This window comes from Ruditapes philippinarum, unplaced genomic scaffold (genome assembly GCF_026571515.1).
Source record: "Ruditapes philippinarum isolate M1 unplaced genomic scaffold, ASM2657151v2 ctg4_1_1_1_1, whole genome shotgun sequence".
In the NCBI taxonomy this organism is placed as follows: Eukaryota; Metazoa; Mollusca; class Bivalvia; order Venerida; family Veneridae; genus Ruditapes; species Ruditapes philippinarum.
This window is the reverse complement of record NW_026858503.1, coordinates 340,119-360,928: the sequence shown is the minus strand read 5'-3', so window position 1 is coordinate 360,928 and position 20,810 is coordinate 340,119. Positions and strand designations below refer to the sequence as shown.

General features: G+C 33.4%; 1 protein-coding gene across 3 annotated transcripts; it reads left to right on the top strand.

The window, feature by feature from the left end:
• The first annotated feature begins 16 nt into the window (after positions 1–16).
• LOC132753381 (protein NEDD1-like) lies at positions 17–20,718 on the top strand. Of its 3 annotated transcripts, none has more exons than XM_060743838.1 (14): positions 17–178; positions 300–454; positions 1,382–1,470; positions 3,064–3,180; positions 3,663–3,803; positions 5,050–5,276; positions 5,969–6,161; positions 9,163–9,259; positions 11,771–11,833; positions 12,520–12,612; positions 13,153–13,301; positions 13,766–13,973; positions 15,535–16,028; positions 17,730–20,718. In XM_060743838.1, the coding sequence occupies exons 2-14, from the start codon at positions 331–333 to the stop codon at positions 17,832–17,834; spliced, it is 2,100 nt and encodes a 699-aa protein (XP_060599821.1). In that variant the 5' UTR covers positions 17–178; positions 300–330; the 3' UTR covers positions 17,835–20,718. The 3 variants fall into 3 exon arrangements, with proteins under 3 accessions (XP_060599821.1, XP_060599822.1, XP_060599823.1); XM_060743839.1 differs by having other exon boundaries at positions 17–183; XM_060743840.1 differs by having other exon boundaries at positions 24–113.
• Positions 20,719–20,810: the final 92 nt, after the last annotated feature.

Genomic DNA, 20,810 nt, shown 5'->3' with positions numbered 1-20,810 from the left:
ATCTAATTTTGCATATCTATGGTACTTCCTACATAAACAGAGCGCGAGATATCGAAATTATTATTTTTGGTCCTTTACTTTGTCAAATCGTCAACTAATTGTTCGCTTTAGCAGTGAATGAAATGTTGTTTTGTTATTTGAAAACAAGCGAAAACTAGCAGCTGTTTGCAAAAATTGTGTAAGGTACACCTTGTAACGTTACATTCGTAAAACTTAGTTAAAATCCCTCAAAATTAGATCTATGTGACCTTTCAAACATGTCAAATAATTTTCAACTGTTAAACTCGTTTTATTTTCAGGGATCTTATTTTAAGGCGTGACTGTAAGAAGATGGATATCAGACTAGTATCAGCCGGTGATGATATTAAAATATGGGACAGTGATGATTTCACTCTTACCAGGCAGCTTAATCCACATAACCAGAACATCTCTAGTGTATGCTGGGCTTATGACAGTATCCTTTAAGCAAAAAAAAACTATACTACCAATAATGCGTGCATGCTCTTATGGAATAAGTTTATTGTTAAAGTGCTGCATCTCTGTCAGTATCACGGTAATATCAACATGTACTGATTTACATACTGTACAGTATCCTGCCAGCGCCTACAAGGCTACAGGTAGTGCCTGGGATGGCAGTTACCCCAACAGCACCACTTAATATAAACAAAGATGCAGAATAACATAGCATACACTATTTGTAGCTGCAACAATTTCCTTATATCCTAATCTATTCTAACATGCCTTATGATTTTGTCACTATACACAGTGAAGAAGATAACTGAGTAAAAGTCTAAAACTGCCAATAAAGACTTTTTTCCCATTATTTTTATTGTTTTCTGTTAAAATAATGCTAAAATAAAATCTCACTGACACTAACTACACATGTTTTATCCATATCAGTTGATAAAATTAATATAAGAAAAATCTATCCTAATTTGAAGTGCTCAGCTTTAATGACATCACATGGCTTCTGCATTCTCATTGGTATCACATAAAGTTTTTTTGCGTTTCCTCTCTGTTCCACTGAACCAGGATGTTGCTTTGAAACTTGGAGTGATTGTTCATAAATTACTATGACTGCCAAACTTATACTTTATGAAACAATTTTGACTTACATGTCTTAAAAGACTTCATAAAATTTTTTCTCTATCTACAAAAACTCTAGATATGTGATATTTTATGCTATAATGTATTTTTAAAGGTAGCCGTATGTTAGTGAATAAACATTTAATATCATCACTCATTTGTTTTGAATCATTTGAATTCAGTACAGATAGAATTTGCTGCTGAGTTCGCCAAAGCTGCAAGTTAAAAAGGTTTTTTATGAATGCAAAAATGAGTTTAAAGGAAGTTGCCATTATTGCCTTAACTCTAATATCAGACAGTTACCTGGCAAGTGTTTCTATGCATGCTGAAGATATCGCAGTAACTAATATGAGCACATTTGAAAGTACGAGATTAAAAACTGGGGTAAATATGTTTTAGTTATACCAAGAGTCATGTTTACTTCTTGAACAGAAAAAATTCTGTAACTGCAGTAAAAAGGGTTAAATGACCAAATAAACAGCTCTGGATGAGGAAATTCGTAATGTGTTACATTTCTCCGTCAGAAAATTGCAGGTTGTTTTAAAAATTCAAGAAGAATAAGAAAGAAAAAAATCACTGCCTTTGAAAATTTTCCCCTGTGTGAATTTTTAGCTCGACTATACGAAGTATATGGAGAGCTGTCCTACTCGCCCCGGCGTCGGCGTCCAGATTTCAGATTAAAGTTTTGGTGCAGTAAAATATTTTTCACTATAACTTTGTCATTTATTAAGGTATCAACTTCAAACTTCAAATATATGTTCCTTATCATCAACCACATCTTATGTGATAAGGTTCATAACTCTAGCACCAATATTTTCAGATTTATCTCCCCTTGAACTTAGAATTTTCCTTAAAAAATACTATTTTTTACTGTTACTTCTTTATTTCATAAGGGATCAACCTCATACTTCAAATATATGTACCTTATCATCATCCCCATCTTATATGACAAGGTTCATAACTCTAGCACCAATATTTTCAGATTTATCTCCCCTTGAACTTAGAATTTTCCTTAAAAAATACTATTTTTTACTGTTACTTCTTTATTTCTTAAGGGATCAACCTCATACTTCAAACATATGTACCTTATCATCATCCCCATCTTATGTGACACGGTTCATAACTTTAGCACCAATATTTTCAGATTTATCTCCCCTTGAACTTAGAATTTTCTTTAAAAAATATTATTTTTTACTGTTACTAATTTATTTCTAAAGGGATCAACTTCATACTTCAAATAAATGTACCTTATCATCATCCACATCTTATGTGACAAGGTTCATAACTCTAGCAACATTATTGCAAGAATTATCTCCCCATCAACATTGATTTTTTTACTAGAAAAATGTTATTTTTTACTATAACTTTTTTAGTTTTAAAGGTATCTACCTCAAACTTCAAATACTTATTCTTTATAATCAATTATATTTTATGTGACAATGTTCATAACTCTTGAAGTAATTTTTACAGATTTATTTCTCTTTGAACTTAGGATTTTCTTTAAGAAATATTATAACTATGTTACTTTTTAAGGTATCTACTTCAAACTTCAAATATATACGTCTTATCATTACATACATGTTGTGTGACAAGGTTCATAACTCTAGCATGACTATTTCTAGAATTATTTCCCTTGATCTTGGAATTTATTTTAACAAATGTTATTTTTTTACTATAACTTAATACATAATTATACATAATTGATTTTTCTTTCATAGTTTTGTCCTCCTTACTGCGTCCAGTATTTTATTAGTCGAGCTTGGCTGTCTCCTGTGACAGCTCTTGTTAAGATTCTAGATTTGTGTGAAAGTTTCATTTTGACAAGTACTAAAAATATTCTCATGAACCTTCACTTACATGTACATCGTCATGGTCATAATTTTAAGATGAAGAAGCTGTAGATAAGACTTTCTCTGATTTATTTCATCTTTTAGAATTTTTTTGTCACTGTTATGTCAACATCTTTCTGTGTTTCAGCCTGGCTGCCTGTGTATAGATGTGAATGACTCATCAAGATATTTGCTCAATGGTTGCTCAGATGGTTTGATATCAGTATGGGACTTAAAGTCACAAAAAATCAGCAAAACATACAAAGTAAACAACTTTTTTATCATGTCATTATATCTGTGCAGTATGATCATAGTTTGCACTTTTCAATATTCAGCCACTACATATTTTGAAATATTTCCTAAATCTGTTAAATGGTGTCTGTCCAGATTGAAAAATGGACAAGTTATTTAGTGTAATAACAGTTAATACAAGTCCATTTAAGATACTTAGCAGAGTAAAGGTAAGAAAACAACAACATATGTTTACTCTTTTTAATATAAAGTTATTAATATTTGAACTTTGCTACGTAAATTAGCTATAGAACCATATAAGAGGCACTTTATGCCTTTGTATGTAGACTAAAAGAGGGCGTGCCCTGAAATTTGCTCAAACAATTCAACAACAAAGAATTGTTGTTCAATGTTGATCTTTACCAAGCCACAAAGTTCAAAAGCATTGCTAGATAGTACATGTAAATATATCATCAAATTTTAATTTGTAGTAATAATAATTTTTCTCATATCTAGGGTCATAAAGGGCCAGTTACTTGTGCAAGATTCAACCAAGGATCCAGTGCTATAGCATCAGGGTCCGAGACAGGGGAGATAATAATATATAATGTAGTGACAGGACAAGGTTGTAGACCCTTGGTTGCACCAAATGTTCAGGTATTTATTTACATGTTAAGATAAGTAGAAAATATCTAGGGCTGGGGAGAGTATCTGAGTACTCGGTTTATCGCAAATCAAAATGAAAAATCTAGTACGAATATTCGTCAGTCCAGAGATCGTAGATCATGATCTTATTTATTGGTAAACATTCACTCTTTCTCACACTCTAAAAGTCAGGGGTAAAAAATACAATTTGTGTATGAATTATGCAAAGTTTACCAAGATTAAAGACAGGAAGTAAACAAACAAGTACCACGATGATGAGCTAGGAAGTCATTTGTTTCAAAAAAGGAATCACTTTATCTTTATTTGGCACTATGTTTTTGCATGAAAATAAATATTTACAAAACTCAAGTTAATAATTACCATAATTACGTCTGTGTGATGTCAAACATCCTGTCTGAAACAATGTCTGAAAAGGAGTCGCGCGGATATAAAAAAATTCTACCAGCAAAATTTACCTCCAATGTTTGGAAATACTTGGTATTTCAACTGAAAGTGAGAAAAATCTAGTTTATATTTGCATATGATATATGTTTAATGTCTAGCATTGTTTAAAGAAAAAATAAACACTTTTTCAGAACTAGTAATGTTCATGTTTTCATGGGTGTCTTGATAACAAAAGATTCATGGTTTGATTTGTGAATCATAAGTGCTGAATCGTGGATCAGATCGTCACTTATCCGACGATTCACACCCCTAGTTTTATCGGCATATAAGAAAATATATATACCCAATACTTTAGTATCGCAGTTGTTACAGTTTTGGTCTAGTTATTATACTGTGACATGCTAAGTCATTATTTTTGAAAAACAAGATAGTATTTAACTATTGAAATAAATTTGTGTACAAAATTATTACTTTCATTACTTAAGAGATATTATGAATACAGTGTAAGCTAATTTGTATCTGCAGCAATAATGACTGTGATGAATTATTTTGATTTTCCTTGACCACAATTCTGTGTTCAACGTTTATAATTGACTCATGTATTATGTGCAACATTCAAGATTTTCATTTCATTAATGTGTTCTCTATTAACCATTCAAGCTTTGGTCCTTTTGGTTTTTCTTTCTGCTCATTTATTCCATACATCATAAATAATATATATATCGTAAATATATACCTATTATTTCTGTTGTTAGTGCACATTTGCAGTATGATACACAAATTAAGTATACATATTATATACAATTCTCTTTGGTAATGAAAACTTAAATAATTATATATTTTATTATCATAGGCAATAAAACAGATACAGTTTAGTCGATACAAGAAATCTTTGTTTGGATCAGTATCTGATGACGGTTGCGTGAATCTCTGGGACGCCAATACCCGACAACAGATTCACAGTTTCACATGCCATCGTGCACCAACTACGGGCTTAAGTTTCTCACCTATCAACGATATATTCCTGATGTCAGTCGGCCTCGATAAAAGGATAGCTTGTCATGACGTCCACACCAAAAAGTAAGTTTTGTTGATCAAGTTGTCTGTAAAGGCTGTCAGGCCCCTTGGGATGAAAGCAATATATCATCATGTTCATTGAGATACAAATAAATGTAGATAAAAGTTATGTTATACCAAACTATTTTTTTTTTTATAGATTTTTGCATGTGAGCCTAAAATGTTCGGGTTGGGCTATTAAATTTGCGGCCAGTTGGAAGTCAAAGTCTGATGGTTAAGTTTCCTTAGCTATAGTCATATCTTTTGTATTGAATTTCTTTTGTAAGATTATGTAAGTAGAACCTAGATGAATAAGTCTAAGAAGTATAATGAACACAACTTTCATAGAAAAGCACTGATCAAGTGATTATAATGATATGACAGGAATTAATAATTGTATTAGCTAATTATTTAACATTCTTTTTAATGTCAAACAATCAATGTTTTATTGGGCTGCTAATTGTGATATTCTACTTTATGATAAATCTTTTTCTTAGTTTTAATCCAGTCAAGTTTATATTCACAATCTTAGGGTTGCACAGAAAATTCTTGTCATTGTCATTCTGTCACCTTAGTGCATTAACAACTTAACTCCTATTACTTATATAAGGAGTTAACCCGTTACTGCACTAAGGTGACAATTTGGCCATGTCTTATGTTTCTATGAACACAGAAACTGTAAACATGTATATGTGAAACTAATATTTGAATTACAGAGTTGTGAAGATTATGACAGCTGAGAGTCCCCTTACATCTATTGATACAAAGAGTGATGGAGTAACTGTGGCAGTTGGTTCTACGCGTGGTAAGATATACCACTATGATCTGAGGAAAGGCCTGATGCCAGTGAGGACAATTGATGCACACAAGTCTTCTGTACAGTGTCTGAGATTCCAGACAGAACAAAAGGTAAATCTTTCGAAAGATATGTATGACTTGGTTGCAAATGCTTTGTTTTACCATATGAAAAAAAAGAAAGAAAAATAACATGATATTTTTCTCCTTTTGTAATAAACTTGTGTAATCACACTGGATGCCTGTTGCTGTAAACTGCCTGGATTTTTTTTCTGTGAAATATTTAAAGGGGAAAACATAAGATATCAAAATGTACTTTTATTATAAAATCCAATATAAATTTTCACCTTTTCAAAGTGGTCAATTTCTAAAATTGCAATATGGGGCATTAAAGATGCAAAAAAATATCAGTCACATAATTAGATCTAATGTCCATTGCTACATTTATCTTTCCCCCACATTTTCTAGAGCCTCAGCTTATCTTTGGTCTACTCTTCACTCTTGTTGCCTGTTTAATTACTTTAAGTCTACATGTGTGGACACTTCCTAGGGAAATAGCTTTCTTTTTACAGAGGTAGGGGAAAAGGTGTTTCCTTTAAATTTAGTGAAAAATAACACTGTATTTTTGCAAAAGAGGAAAAAAGATTTAATTTAAATTGAATTTTAAGGGTAGACTGCATGCTGCTGAAGAATTTCCCAGAGGAAAATTAATTATGTCTCCCCCACAGGGGAGACATATTGTTTTTGCCCTGTCCGTCCGTCAGTCCGTCCGTCCATTCTTCGTTTCCGGACGATAACTAGAGTTCCTTTTGACCTACAGCCCTCAAACTTCATAGGATGATTGGTCTTATAGAGCTGATGATCCCTATTGTTTTTGGGGTCAGTAGGTCAAAGGTCAAGGTCACACTGACCGTTGGTCAATTTCTCGTTTCCGGATGATAACTAGAGTTCCTTTAGACCTACAGACCTCAAACTTCATAGGATGATTGTCTTATTGAGCAGATGATCCCTATTGTTTTTGGGGTCAGTAGTTCAAAGGTCAAGGTCACAGTGACCGTTGTCAATTTCTCGTTTCCGGATGATAACTAGAGTTCCTTTTGACCTACAGCCCTCAAACTTCATAGGATGATTGGTCTTATAGAGCAGATGATCCCTATTGTTTTTGGGGTCAGTAGGTCAAAGGTCAAGGTCACAGTGACCGTTGGTCAATTTCTCTCATTTCGGATGATAACTAGAGTTCCTTTTGACCTACAACCCTCAAACTGGGGGGAGACATATTGTTTTTGCCCTGTCCGTCCGTCCGTCCGTCAGTCCGTCCGTTCATTCTTCGTTCCGGACGATAACTAGAGTTCCTTTTGACCTACAGCTCTCAAACTTCATAGGATGAATGGTCTTATTGAGCAGATGATCCCTATTGTTTTTTGGGGTCAGTAGTTCAAAGGTCAAGGTCACAGTGACCGTTGGTCAATTTCTCGTTTCCGGATGATAACTAGAGTTCCTTTTGACCTACAGCCCTCAAACTTCATAGGATGATTGGTCTTATAGAGCTGATGATCCCTATTGTTTTTGGGGTCAGTAGGTCAAAGGTCAAGGTCACAGTGACCGTTGGTCAATTTCTCGTTTCCGGATGATAACTAGAGTTCCTTTAGACCTACAGACCTCAAACTTCATAGGATGATTGGTCTTATTGAGCAGATGATCCCTATTGTTTTTGGGGTCAGTAGTTCAAAGGTCAAGGTCACAGTGACCGTTGGTCAATTTCTCGTTTCCGGATGATAACTAGAGTTCCTTTTGACCTACAGCCCTCAAACTTCATAGGATGATTGGTCTTATAGAGCAGATGATCCCTATTGTTTTTGGGGTCAGTAGGTCAAAGGTCAAGGTCACAGTGACCGTTGGTCAATTTCTCATTTCCGGATGATAACTAGAGTTCCTTTTGACCTACAACCCTCAAACTTCATAGGATGATTGGTCTTATTAATCAACCTTGTATATAAACCTCCGTCATTGCCGATTAACTTGTTCCTTCAAAAGCTTACCCTTGTCTTGGAAAATTCACCAACAGAAAACTGCATAGTTCTAGGAGACTTCAACATTGACCTCATTCAATATTTAGAACATCCATTGACCCACACTATGTTACGACATCGCTTTAAACAAATAATAAACAAGGCTACTACAGCACACAACACACTTATTGACCATATCTACCAGAGAGGCTTGATTGTGAAAACGAGTGGAGTCATCCCAACACACTACAGTTATCATGATTTGACATACATTGAAATTTGAGTTGTCTTTCAATAGTGTAAAAAATCTGACAATATGAACGTTTGTTTCAAGTATCATCAAAATCCTTCAAAGGGTTGAAGAGTTATGGAGCAGACACAATTTCCTTTAATTTCGTTTGTGAAACTATATATGATATGACATTCAAGTGTCAAGTAGACCTTGACCTTGGAACCAGCCATACGAAACATTACTCTACACGTTCTCTGGATGTGGTGAATTTTTGTTTCAAGTATCTACAGAGAGGCTTCATTGTGAAAACGAGTGGAGTCATCCCAACACACTACAGTTATCATGATTTTACATACATTGTAATTTGAGTTGTCTTTCAATAGTGTAAAAAAAATCTGACAATATGAACGTTTGTTTCAAGTATCATCAAAATCCTTTAAAGGTTTGAAGAATTATGGAGCAGACACAATTTCATTTAATTTTCATTTGTGAAACTATATATGATATGACCATCAAGTGCAATTTCGTTTGACGCCCGCCTGCCATACGCTGATTGAATAACCAGGATTTTCAAAATTGAATACCTGGTTAAAAACAAACAGTTTAGGAAGCATCTTCTCATACAACCTTAACAATAGAAACCATCCATAGACAGCCTTCATTGAAGTGACTACCGGGTATTTACATAATCTTATCTCCATTTCCATTCCTGTTTCCATTCACAGTTATTCTCAGCAGTGGGGGAGACATGCGCTTTTTTACAAAAGCATCCTCTAGTTACAATTACAATTAATGACAAACAATTAATGACAATTCACAAGTTTATTTAGATTATCATTTTTTTGTTGACATCAAGTATTTTCACAATTTTCAGGGTGATTCGTTCAGTGGTAGATCAACCTCAGGATCAGTTAAACAGCATATAAGAAACAAAGGGAGGCAACTTCCTTCAATGCCAAGGGAAAATATAGGTGAGGATTTTATTGACAATCCTTGTCAGAGATCTGCCGAGGACGCGATTTTGCGCCATTGGCGCTAAAAAAATGAGAATGGCGCAGGAAAATCGGCAGCCAAAGGGCCATGGGCGGATCTCAAATCTGTGGTAGACTTATAAGAAAACAAAACTGTCTGCTGGTTTATTTAGTCATCCAGTCAAAACTGGTACCAATTGCAACATTCCCCTGTATTACGCATATTCTTGAGTTTATCCATTCCCCTATAGCATCTACTTACCGCATTTCTTCTCATAATTCCTTTCCCACACAGATACTCATTTCTACTACGTAAATTTAATCCAATATAACAAACAAACAAATTATACAACTACTTAATATTTAAAATGATTATCGGTAACTGAAAAAAAGTGTTGCTATTTTTAGAAATGCTGTAAGTTACAGCATAATTTGACAGGTGTACAACATGAGCACCCCTAAGGTCACTCAAGTTGACGCAAGCTTTGTAAAAAAAAGATGTCTATTTCGTCATCAGAATATTTGACAGGGTGATTAACCAATCAGGGAAACATTGTGCATGACTTTTCATGATCAAAAGGTCTGTCGGCAAGTGTCTTTGATGTATGCTGTCTACACAGAGGCATACAAGGGGAAATAAAATCTGCAAATACACAGTGGAAGGGGGACATTTAGGGGCAAGTAGGAAACAATTCAGTGGATTAATGCACATATTTAGGACATTTATAAGTAAACCCCCCAAGCAATTTTATGTGAAATTTGCATTTAAAATTTCTTGACAGCTCATTTAAAAAATTTTTGCTTACAATTAATATTAGTTTTGAAAGTTTACAAAATGTATGCTAATGTTTTTTAATTATTGGGGTTTAAGTATGAATTTCATAAGTAACCTTGTCAAAAAAAGTGATTTTAAGTTTTATTACCAGGGAATTTTCAATTATCTACTTTTAAAATTTTTAACAGGTTATTTTAGGTCAATGTTTTTACTTTATTTGCCAAAGGCCCCATACTTTTGGGTAAAAAAATGGCCATCATTTTCAGACCAAGTGGGCCCAGGGCCCAGTACTTGTTTCAAATTCTTGCAAATTCTCTGGGCTTGTATATTTGGTAGAAATTTCGTTAGATTTGGATGAACATATATAAATATTGAGCAATTTCCTCGTACTTAATATTTTTTAGGTGAAAGTGTTATTAGTGGTATTAAAAATTAAATTTATAATATTAATTGTCCAAGTAGAATTCAATTGAATAGATTGTAGGTTTAAAGGCTGAATGCCTCACAAGAATATGAGCCTAATATGTTTTAAGAAAATATAACTTGAGAAAAATGCACTAAGATTTTAAGAAAAGTAAAAAAAATCAAGATTCAAGTAATCGTTTCCATGTTATGTGCAATTATTGACAGATTTTGCCGTATTCATCACCATATAATTATTTCTAGTGCATGACTACCACAGTAAGGGCTAATTATGCATATTTTGACCACTTTTTGGTAATTAACATAGATTGTAAGTGCCATTTCCAATGTGTAATTTACTTTCTTTGTTCACTTTACAATATTTTACTTTTAATTACATTTTCAAAATTTTTATAAAAATTAGCATGAATCTGGGGGCATGCTATTTAAAAAAATCTTTTATGATATAATCATTATTTCAAGCACTTTTGTGGCACTTCCCGTAAGTTGTGGGTTAGAACCAAAAACTATCCTTCAGCCCTACTTTTGATACTGGTATTTCACCAGTGAAGCTAACTTAAGTTATTCATTTAAATGTAAAAAATGTGTTTCTTGATCAAGTTGATATAAATTGTTAACTGTTTAAATGTCACAAAGAGTTTAATTGATAACTCAGTTTTCACTAATTTATCTAAGAACAATTGTGTTGAAGCTGAAAGATTATTGAAACATTTTTAAATCCGTTCCTGGAACCAATCAGTACTAAGCGTAAAGTTTATTGGTCACAGAAACATTGGTCACTTTCCCTGACAGGGTTATACCCACACAGCCATCAATCCTTAGACTAGTGGGACATGTAACTTAACCACTTGACCAAGCAGCCACAATTACGGTAGTGATGGAAATCGGATGAAATTTGTCCCAATCGATCATCGGTTCAGTCGGATGGGACATAATCGATAACTTTTCGAATAAAGTCGTGTTAAAAAGAAATAGGGAAGTACCAATTCTTTCAAAGGCACTTGATTATATTCTGAGTAACATGAATTTCATTTAACACTTTTCAACACAGTTTTAACCTTATATAATCATAATTTTACCAAATTACGACGTCGCGGAACAAATTTTTGTGAATCGATTATTGTCGCTTTACATAGCAGTAACTGATTATTGGCGACTTGCGACAATTGGAACATCACTAGCCACAATTGATAACTTGTCATTGTTCATAAAGTGAAGCTTACAAGAATGTTATGGTATTTTTGTCTTTTACCTTTGAGTTAATTTAAAGCATATGTACCTAAATAATTCTAATTATTATTTGTATTTTATAGAAAACACAGCTCCTCTACACAACACAGGGGCCGATGGGGATGTTTTCTCACCACTCAGAGAAGGTGCGTATTTAAAATTTCAGAATGGTACTTAAATGATGCACAGGGCTATTGTTTTAAATCCTGCTATTTCTCTTTTGTTTATTAAACACTTTCTTGTTTAATTACAAATGTTTGAGCCATGTTGTGTGGTAAGTCTGACACATGATTGGCTATTTTTTTAAGTTTTTTTCAAAATGCGAACTATTTTTCGTCAAACCTTTGGGGGTTTTCCCGTATAAACCCATATTTTACAAACTTTAGAGAAATTTTCCTAAATTTTTTCCCAAATTTTTGTAAAAAATTTCAAAAATAATGTTTTTCCAAATTTTTCCCCCAAGTTTTTTTAAAACATTGGGAAATTTCTTCATTCCAAAAAGACTTATTTATATTTTTGTTTCCCCTCAACCCGTTGGAACAGAAAGTTTGCCCCCAAATCTAAAAACCAAATCGTCGCAAATTGTAAAGCACTGGGCCCTGCACTTTTAAACAGTCGAAACCCGAAACCCAAAAACCCTTTTTTTATTTTTATTTTTAAGTCACCTTTTAAAATTTGAATGGACTGGGCTGTTCTAAATTCAAAGCTTGGCAAAACTATTACATGAATTTAGAAGGCTCAGGAATAAAACAGGAATAAAACAGGCTTGATAATTGGTGTAAAATTGCTGCAACAGATTTGGCGTATTTAAAAAATAAGTTTGTCATTGTAGGGTACCAAGATCAGTCTAGTGAAGAAATGGATTACAGATCATCAACGAATGTTACGCAAAACACAAAAAATAGTACTGCGGAGAATTTCTCAGGTAAACTGAAGTAAAAATTTGATTATATAAATTTTTGTAATAAGTTATATTGTACTACCTTGGATAGAAACAGATGTAAGTAAATGCAGGATACTTGCAGCTCTACTTACACACATGAAGAACTTGAATGTATTAAACAATTATTATTCTCTAGTTTGACTCAACTGAACATTATCATTGAACTATTGGGATTGAATTGTTACATGCTGAATGACTTTTGAACTGGAATAAATTAAGCAATTATTATTTCACGAGTTTGACACCGCTGAACAGTAACATTGAACTGTTTGGATTGAATTGTTACAGGCTTAATGGGCTTTGCATCCTGTTTCTTGTTTTAAATGATAATATGTGAAAGGTTCTATTATATGATCAACTAACACAGGCACTTTGCTGTGAATTTTGACACATTTTAAACAGAAATAATCATTATACATGTATTTTACATGAAACTATTCAACTTAAGTGTTTTTGCCTTGATTCATTTTGACACATTGAAAATAATTTTGTTTGTATTACTCAAATATTTTGTAATTCCAGGTGGAGTATTTTCTCCAATTAATGATGCAATTGGGCGAGGATCTGGAAGTGGTGTTGGATTGTCCCCCTTGACATATTCTGGGTACCCACTGTCAGAGCAGAACAGAAATAGTCCAGGGATCTTAGATTATAACAGAATGAATAATCAAGTAAGTTAGTAAGCATAATTTGTCATCAATGGTGACACTATCCAATATTTGATATAAGCAATGTTCATCCATGGCCGACTTCAAACCACTTGGCCATCAACACTGTTGCTTCGAATCCTGCCTGTGATCATTGGTTCTCAGATGCCTGTTTATGTCTGAAATAATGCATGGAGTGGCACCTGAGGTCTTCCTCCACAAATAAAGCTGAAAAGTTGCCATATGACCTCTTCTGTGTTGATGCAAAGTAAAACCCAACCAAAGATATTATTAACAAATAGCCTTCTCCTATTTTTACAATTTTGTAATAATATATTATGTTAATTATTCATTTCAAAAGTTGTTTTTCTTCCTTTGGGAAACATCAGACATAAAATCCAACTATAGAATGGCATTTTATCTAGCATTACTGTTAGGTAATGGATGACAAGCTATTGATATATTCTGACAAATTTCTTTCTTTACAGAATAGTATACCATCATTGAAAATAACTCATCCTAGTGTTGATGAAAGCCAAAGGTCAAGTTCAAGCTTGCCTAATCATTCACCAGCATCAAATCATGTGACTTATGAAGCTCCTCCCAGAGAATATTTACACCAATCAGATAGCCACTCCAGTAACTCATCAAATGAGAATCTATCATCAAGTCAAAAACATGTTGCCTTTGAAACAGGTTCTCTTGCATTTTATTTTTATGCCCCCACAATGTGGGAGCATATAGCGTTGCACTTGTCCGTCCGTCAGTCCGTACGTCCCGAAATCTTGTGAACGCAACTCCTCTTAAACCGGTTGGCAGATTTTGCTTAAACTTACAGGGATGAACAACCTTAATGTGTAGATGGTAGTAAAGGAAGGAATTTTCGCTGCGACCAAATTTAACAGAATTATGGCCCTTTGTTGATTTTTTCACTATATACTATATAGAAATTATGTGAACGCAACTCCTCTTAAACCGGATGGCAGATTTTGCTTAAACTTACAGTGATGAACAACCGTAATGTGTAGATGGTAGTAAAGGAAGGAATTTTTGCTGCGACCAAATTTAACAGAATTATGGCCCTTTGTTGATTTTTTCACTATATACTTTGTAGAAATTTTGTGAACGCAACTCCTCTTAAACCGGATGGCAGATTTTGCTTAAACTTACAGGAATGAGCAACCTTAATGTGTAGATGGTAGTAAAGGAAGGAATTTTTGCTGCGACCAAATTTAACAGAATTATGGCCCTTTGTTGATTTTTTCACTATATACTATGTAGAAATTTTGTGAACGCAACTCCTCTTAAACCGGATGACAGATTTTGCTTAAACTTCCAGGGATGAACAACCTTAATGTGTAGATGGCAGTAAAGGAAGGAATTTTCGCTGCGACCAAATTTAACAGAATTATGGCCCTTTGTTTATTTTTTCACTATATACTATGTAGAAATTTTGTCAACGCAACTTTTCTTAAACCGGATGGCAGATTTTGCTTAAACTTACAGGGATGAACAACCTTAATGTGTAGATGGTCGTAAAGGAAGGAATTTTTGCTGCGACCAAATTTAACAGAATTATGGCCCTTTGTTAATTTTTAGTTTTCAACTTGTGGCACATGTAGTCCAAAAAATATTTGACCTAGAGTCATAAGATTGACAGAACAGTGGCGTGTGGGGGCATCAGTGTCCTATGGACACATTTCTAGTTATTCCTACATTCAAAGCATTTTAAAAGTGCAGACTTTGTGGAGTGCAAAAAAGTTTACCTGTGTTTATTCCCAATGTTGTTATATTCCTTGCCTAACATGTCTTAACACTGAATAAGCACATTACATCTTAGAACAATAATATGTTATAAGTCTATGATATTTGACTTTAAAAACATTTTGTTGGGAATGATTTTGTAATTGTTTTCTATATAGGTAACAGAAAGTTTCAACTCAGATGCCTACCCATTATGAGTTAATGCATTGCATGAAGAGCAGTTGAGTCTTTACACATCTAGAAATGCAGGAATTTTTTAGAGGTGAACCTTTAGAAGAAAACATAATAGCTCTAAATAATCTTCTAAAATGTAGCCTATTAGAATCAAACACTTCTATACAGCTGCCAGCTCATGCCTGAAATGATGTATGAGGGGGACACCTGAGGTCTTTAACTTATTAAACTTGACATTTTTTATGTGACCACAATAGTGGTGATCTGAATTGAGGACTGATCCAAAACTGAAAAAGATTTTATTTATTTATGCTTTTAGATGAACACATTTATTCATTCCACAACGAAGGGGGGTCAGGCACTGTTAATGGAGTTCACAGTCCTGAGCTGAAACGTCAAAGACAGGCAGCTCATAATCACCAGGTAGGCATGAGTGCATCACCTCAGTTTCCCAGCTTACCTCTGGAGGATTCTCCCGGAAGTGCTTACGGCAGTGCTCACGGAAGCGCTCACAGCAGTGCAAGAACACCAGACGGCGTAAATGCTCAATCCTCGGTACAAAATCTCATGGACATTAACCACTCGGCAAGAAGGGAAAATAGAACAGTGAAAACTAGTGTAAAAGCAGACTCTCAAACATTAAGTGGAGATATGAGTCAGTTAGCAGAGGTGATAAGGGGCGTGGTTAGGGAGGAGTTAGCAGAGTTTAAGAAGGATATGATAAATGTAATGATGGACGATATGGTGGATCAATTACACAGAGACATTATCACACTTCAAGCTGAAATGCTGATTCAATTTCAAATACACCAGGTAAGAATTAGAATAATCTTTAAATAGAATCTTCTTCATTTAATGAATTTTGTTGCAAATTTTATACTTTGGTAGGTGTGTAGATGTGGTGCATTATTTGTGATATGCTATTTAACTTGAAAAAAAATAAGCTTAGGTTTATAAAATTTGGTTATGAAACTGCCCATGGCATGGCCAGTATATGACCCCTAATGATTTTGAGGACAAAGTCGCAGTGATGCATAGTATAAAATCCTTGTCTGCTAAATAACTTGAGAAGGAGTAAGCCTACGTTTGCGAAACTTGGTAGGGACATTAAACATGGCAAGGTGTTTACCCCGGTCATAAAGTCAAAAGTGAAAAGTCGTCGTATGATCTTAACAGTGTGGGTATGTCATTAAAATTCAACATCATGAACAAACAAACAGTTGCAACTTGTTAAAATTACTAATGGTATTTGTTTACAGTTGATTTATATAAAAGCACGTCATAGTATTCAAATATGGTAAATTATGAATCTGTATTGATATGATACAAGTATGAGATATCTGTGTAATTTTTTGTGTCGCCTCTACGGAGTAGTGGCGACATATAGGGATCACTTCTCCGTCGTCTGTCTGTCCGTCTGTCTGTCTGTCCGCACTCACAGGAGAGTAATAATGTGGCTAGAGGGACAATAGGTAACTGTTCTTTCTCTTTGATGTCATTCATTCCGTAATGCTTTTATGTGGCTTTTTTCTTTTGTGTGGCTAAAAAGAACAATAGAGAGAACAATAGAGTAGCCACATAATTACTGTCCTGTGAGAACGTCCGTCCGTCCGTCACAAAACTTGTCCGGACTACTCCTCATAAACTACTGGTGCAATTTCATCCAAACTTTACAGGAATGATCAGTACCAAGTCTAGTTGTGCATATTGTCAGCATTTTCCAGTTCACTGACTTTTGTCAGAGTTATAGGCCTTTTAATAATTTTTAATTTAAAAGTTTGTCCGGACTACTTCTCTTATACCACTAATGCGATTTCAATGAAACTTTACAGGATTGATCTGTAGCTCAAGTCCTTGCGTATATTGCAGGGGTTTTCCGGTTGAATGATTTTTGGCCGAGTAATGGCCCTTTGATAAAAAGGTGTTTTTTTCTATGTGTTTCCAGATACACAAAAGCTTGTCCGGACTACTCCTCATAAACTACTGGTGCAATTTCATCCAAACTTTACAGGAATGATCAGTACCAAGTCTAGTTGTGCATATTGTCAGCATTTTCCGGTTCAATGATTTTTGTCAGAGTTAAGGCCCTTTAATAACTTTTAATTTTAAAGCTTGTCCGGACTACTTCTCTTATACCACTAATGCAATTTCAGTGAAACTTTACAGGATTGATCTGTAGCTCAAGTCCTTGCGCATATTGCAGGGGTTTTCCGGTTGAATGATTTTTGGCCGAGCTATGGCCCTTTGATAAAAAGGTGTTTTTTTCTGTGTGTTGCCAGATACGCAAAAGCTTGTCCGGACTACTTCTCATAAACTACTGGTGCAATTTTATCCAAACTTTACAGGAATGATCAGTACCAAGTCTAGTTGTGCACTGTCTGTCCGTCTGTCACAAAATTTGTCCCAACATGAAATTGGCCATCATGAGGCGACACATGTGATTACTGATCGCTCTTGTCTTACTTTCACAATTTGATTGCTTGACTCATATATGTTCTTACATTATGTTCACAGACAGAGATGTTACATCTACTGGAGCATTATTCTGTGAACCAGGATCTTGTCTGTGAAGTTCAGAGATTACAAGAAGAAGTAAAGAGATTGAAAAAGAACTTCTAGATTGTCAATTTATCACCAGATTGTAGTCAGTTAATTACACTACACCAATGCAAGTTTAATGTAGGTCAAAGGTCATAGATATAAAGGTCATTTAATGAGATATAGGGTATGTAATGTGTAAAACATACATTTTGTGGTATTAAAATTTTTTATAACAACCTTACTTTCCATATATAATAATGACATTTTTGTAAACTATGTACTGACAATTTTCTTAAGTAATTTCTTCTTTTTCTCTATAAAAGGTAGTTTGCTGTATTATTAATTTGTTGCAATGGTTCTTGAAGGTTATATTGCTGTCTATAAATGGTTGTTAGTAATATAGGTCTGGTTATATGTGCAAACAGTTATTTTTATAGGGCCATATAACCTGTCAATACATCTTTACATACCTACATTACATGTAGCGTCTATATTGTACAATGTAGACAATGGTTAAATTGAACCATTTCAGCACAATGTAAATCTAAAAATAGGCATTTCATACAGAATAAGGTACCTACATTTCCTTCATATTGTTCACAAAATCTACATTGCAATAGATCTACAAAGAATAGGATTTAGGTTGTTAAATATAAAACAGTCCTATTTTGTTCTATGTGTACTTGAGGTACAGGTTTAACAAATTGTAGTTGGCAATGCAATTTAAAAAAAAGTATGCTGCAACCACATAGCAATATATAGTTTATTTGTTTTATAGGAGAATTTTACTTTGTTTGATATGTCCATTATAGAGTTTATGGCATACACTGCAATAAGGTTTTGTGGAGTAAATGATCTGCATAGTTAAGTTCACTCAGCATTTATATTGGATCTGGATACATTACAATTTTATACCAGTTTTTCATAAAATTGACATTGCAATATTGATGTTTTTCTACTGATTTTTAAGATTATTTCATAAATTTTATATATATAGTATCATTACATATAGTCGACATGATCTACATTGCATGAAATGCACTTCAGTTACATAGCCATTGATCTTCCATGATGTATTTGTCTACATGATACATATTTCATCAAAAATGCTTATGCCAATTATGGTACAAGAGGTCGAGTGAATTTTCTTTGTATACTGTAGATATACAGTTTTATATCATAAATGACCTATATTGAAATAATTTGCTACAGTGTCAATTCATGTCCATGATTATGCCGAATGGTGCTAGAGTGTGTATAGTGACTGTATATTTTATAATTTAAGATATATGTAAATCAAATGTTGTATATTACACATTTTTCATAAAATATGTTTGGTATTCCATGATAATGATTGTGAAGTTACAGCGAAGTATAAGAATAAGATATTAGTTACAGAGATTATTATTACATGAACATTATATTTTATTGAAACATATTGTTCATCATAGCTGTTTAGATTTATCTACATATTACACACCAGACTTGATCTAACATTGAATGCTTATCTAGGTTTTATAGATTTAAATTGCCAATATTGAAGTAAAATTTGTATATATATAATAGTCATTAAGTTGTAAAAAGTGCCTCAAATTAGTTATGATTCAAAATAGTAGACTCCTTTATGATTATGTTAATACATTTTTCGTAAATGTATATGGAGTAATATTTCATAAAATAGATTTTTATAGCATGTTTTTCTAAAATAAATTGTTTCATGTAATTTCAGAAACCTACATTTTCACACAACACAACACTGTATAGTAACTTACATGTCCATTTATATATGTAGTAAAACAGGTGCATTTGTTGGATGTAATGGCCTAGAGTTTATGATAATTTCATGTCATTTAGTGCAAGAGAAAATATATGTAATGGCCTAGAGTTTATGCTAATTTCATGTCATTTTGTGCAAGAGAAAATATATGTAATGGCCTAGAGTTTATACTAATGTCATGTCATTTCGTGCAAGAGAAAACATATGTAATGACCTAGAGTTTATACTTATTTGATGTCATTTAGTGCAAGAGAAAACATATGTAATGGCCTAGAGTTTATACTAATGTCATGTCATTTTGTGCAAGAGAAAACATATGTAATGGCCTAGAGTTTATACTTATGTCATGTCATTTCGTGCAAGAGAAAACATATGTAATGACCTAGAGTTTATACTTATTTGATGTCATTTAGTGCAAGAGAAAACATATGTAATGGCCTAGAGTTTATACTAATGTCATGTCATTTTGTGCAAGAGAAAACATATGTAATGGCCTAGAGTTTATACTAATGTCATGTCATTTCGTGCAAGAGAAAACATATGTAATGACCTAGAGTTTATACTAATGTCATGTCATTTAGTGCAAGAGAATATATATGATATAGCATTGAGTTTATGATAATTTCATGTCATTTAGTACAAGAGAAAATATATGTAATGGCCTAGAGTTTATGCTAATTTGATGTAATTTAGTGCAAGAGAAAATATATGTAATGGCCTAGAGTTTATGCTAATTTCATGTAATTTAGTGCAAGAGAAAATATATGTTATGGCATAGAGTTTATGCTAATTTCATGTCATTTAGTACAAGAGAAAATATATGTAATGGCCTAGAGTTTATGATACATGTAATTTCAGGTCATTTAGTACAAGAGAAAATATATGTAATGGCCTAGAGTTTGTGCTAATTTCATGTCATTTAGTGCAAGAGGAATTTGTAATATGGTATTGCCATCTTCTTACAACTGTTATTTATACGTTATCTCTCTGTTTGAAAGAAAGAGTTAATGATTTGTGTTTAAAGGTCCATTATGCTTCAGAAACACTACCAGTTTTATTTAAAATACTTTGTTTACATTTTGCTACGTTATGACACATTATTGCACATCTTCAGGTATTTAACATCTAACATGCACTAAATCCATTCTCAAACACTATGAAACACATTTATGACAATTTTAAAAACATCAACTGATTTCTGAGGCATTATTTGTGTATTTGGTACATATAAAATAACTGTCATATTTAAATATACCTAAAGGTCTTTAACAGTGTCA

Coding starts and splice junctions, on each gene's coding strand:
- LOC132753381 (XM_060743838.1), top strand. CDS start 331: ATGGATATCAGACTAGTATCAGCCGGTGATGATATTAAAATATGGGAC. Junction 3,181..3,662: donor AAATCAGCAAAACATACAAA/GTAAACAACTTT, acceptor TCTCATATCTAG/GGTCATAAAGGGCCAGTTAC. Junction 9,260..11,770: donor AATGCCAAGGGAAAATATAG/GTGAGGATTTTA, acceptor TGTATTTTATAG/AAAACACAGCTCCTCTACAC.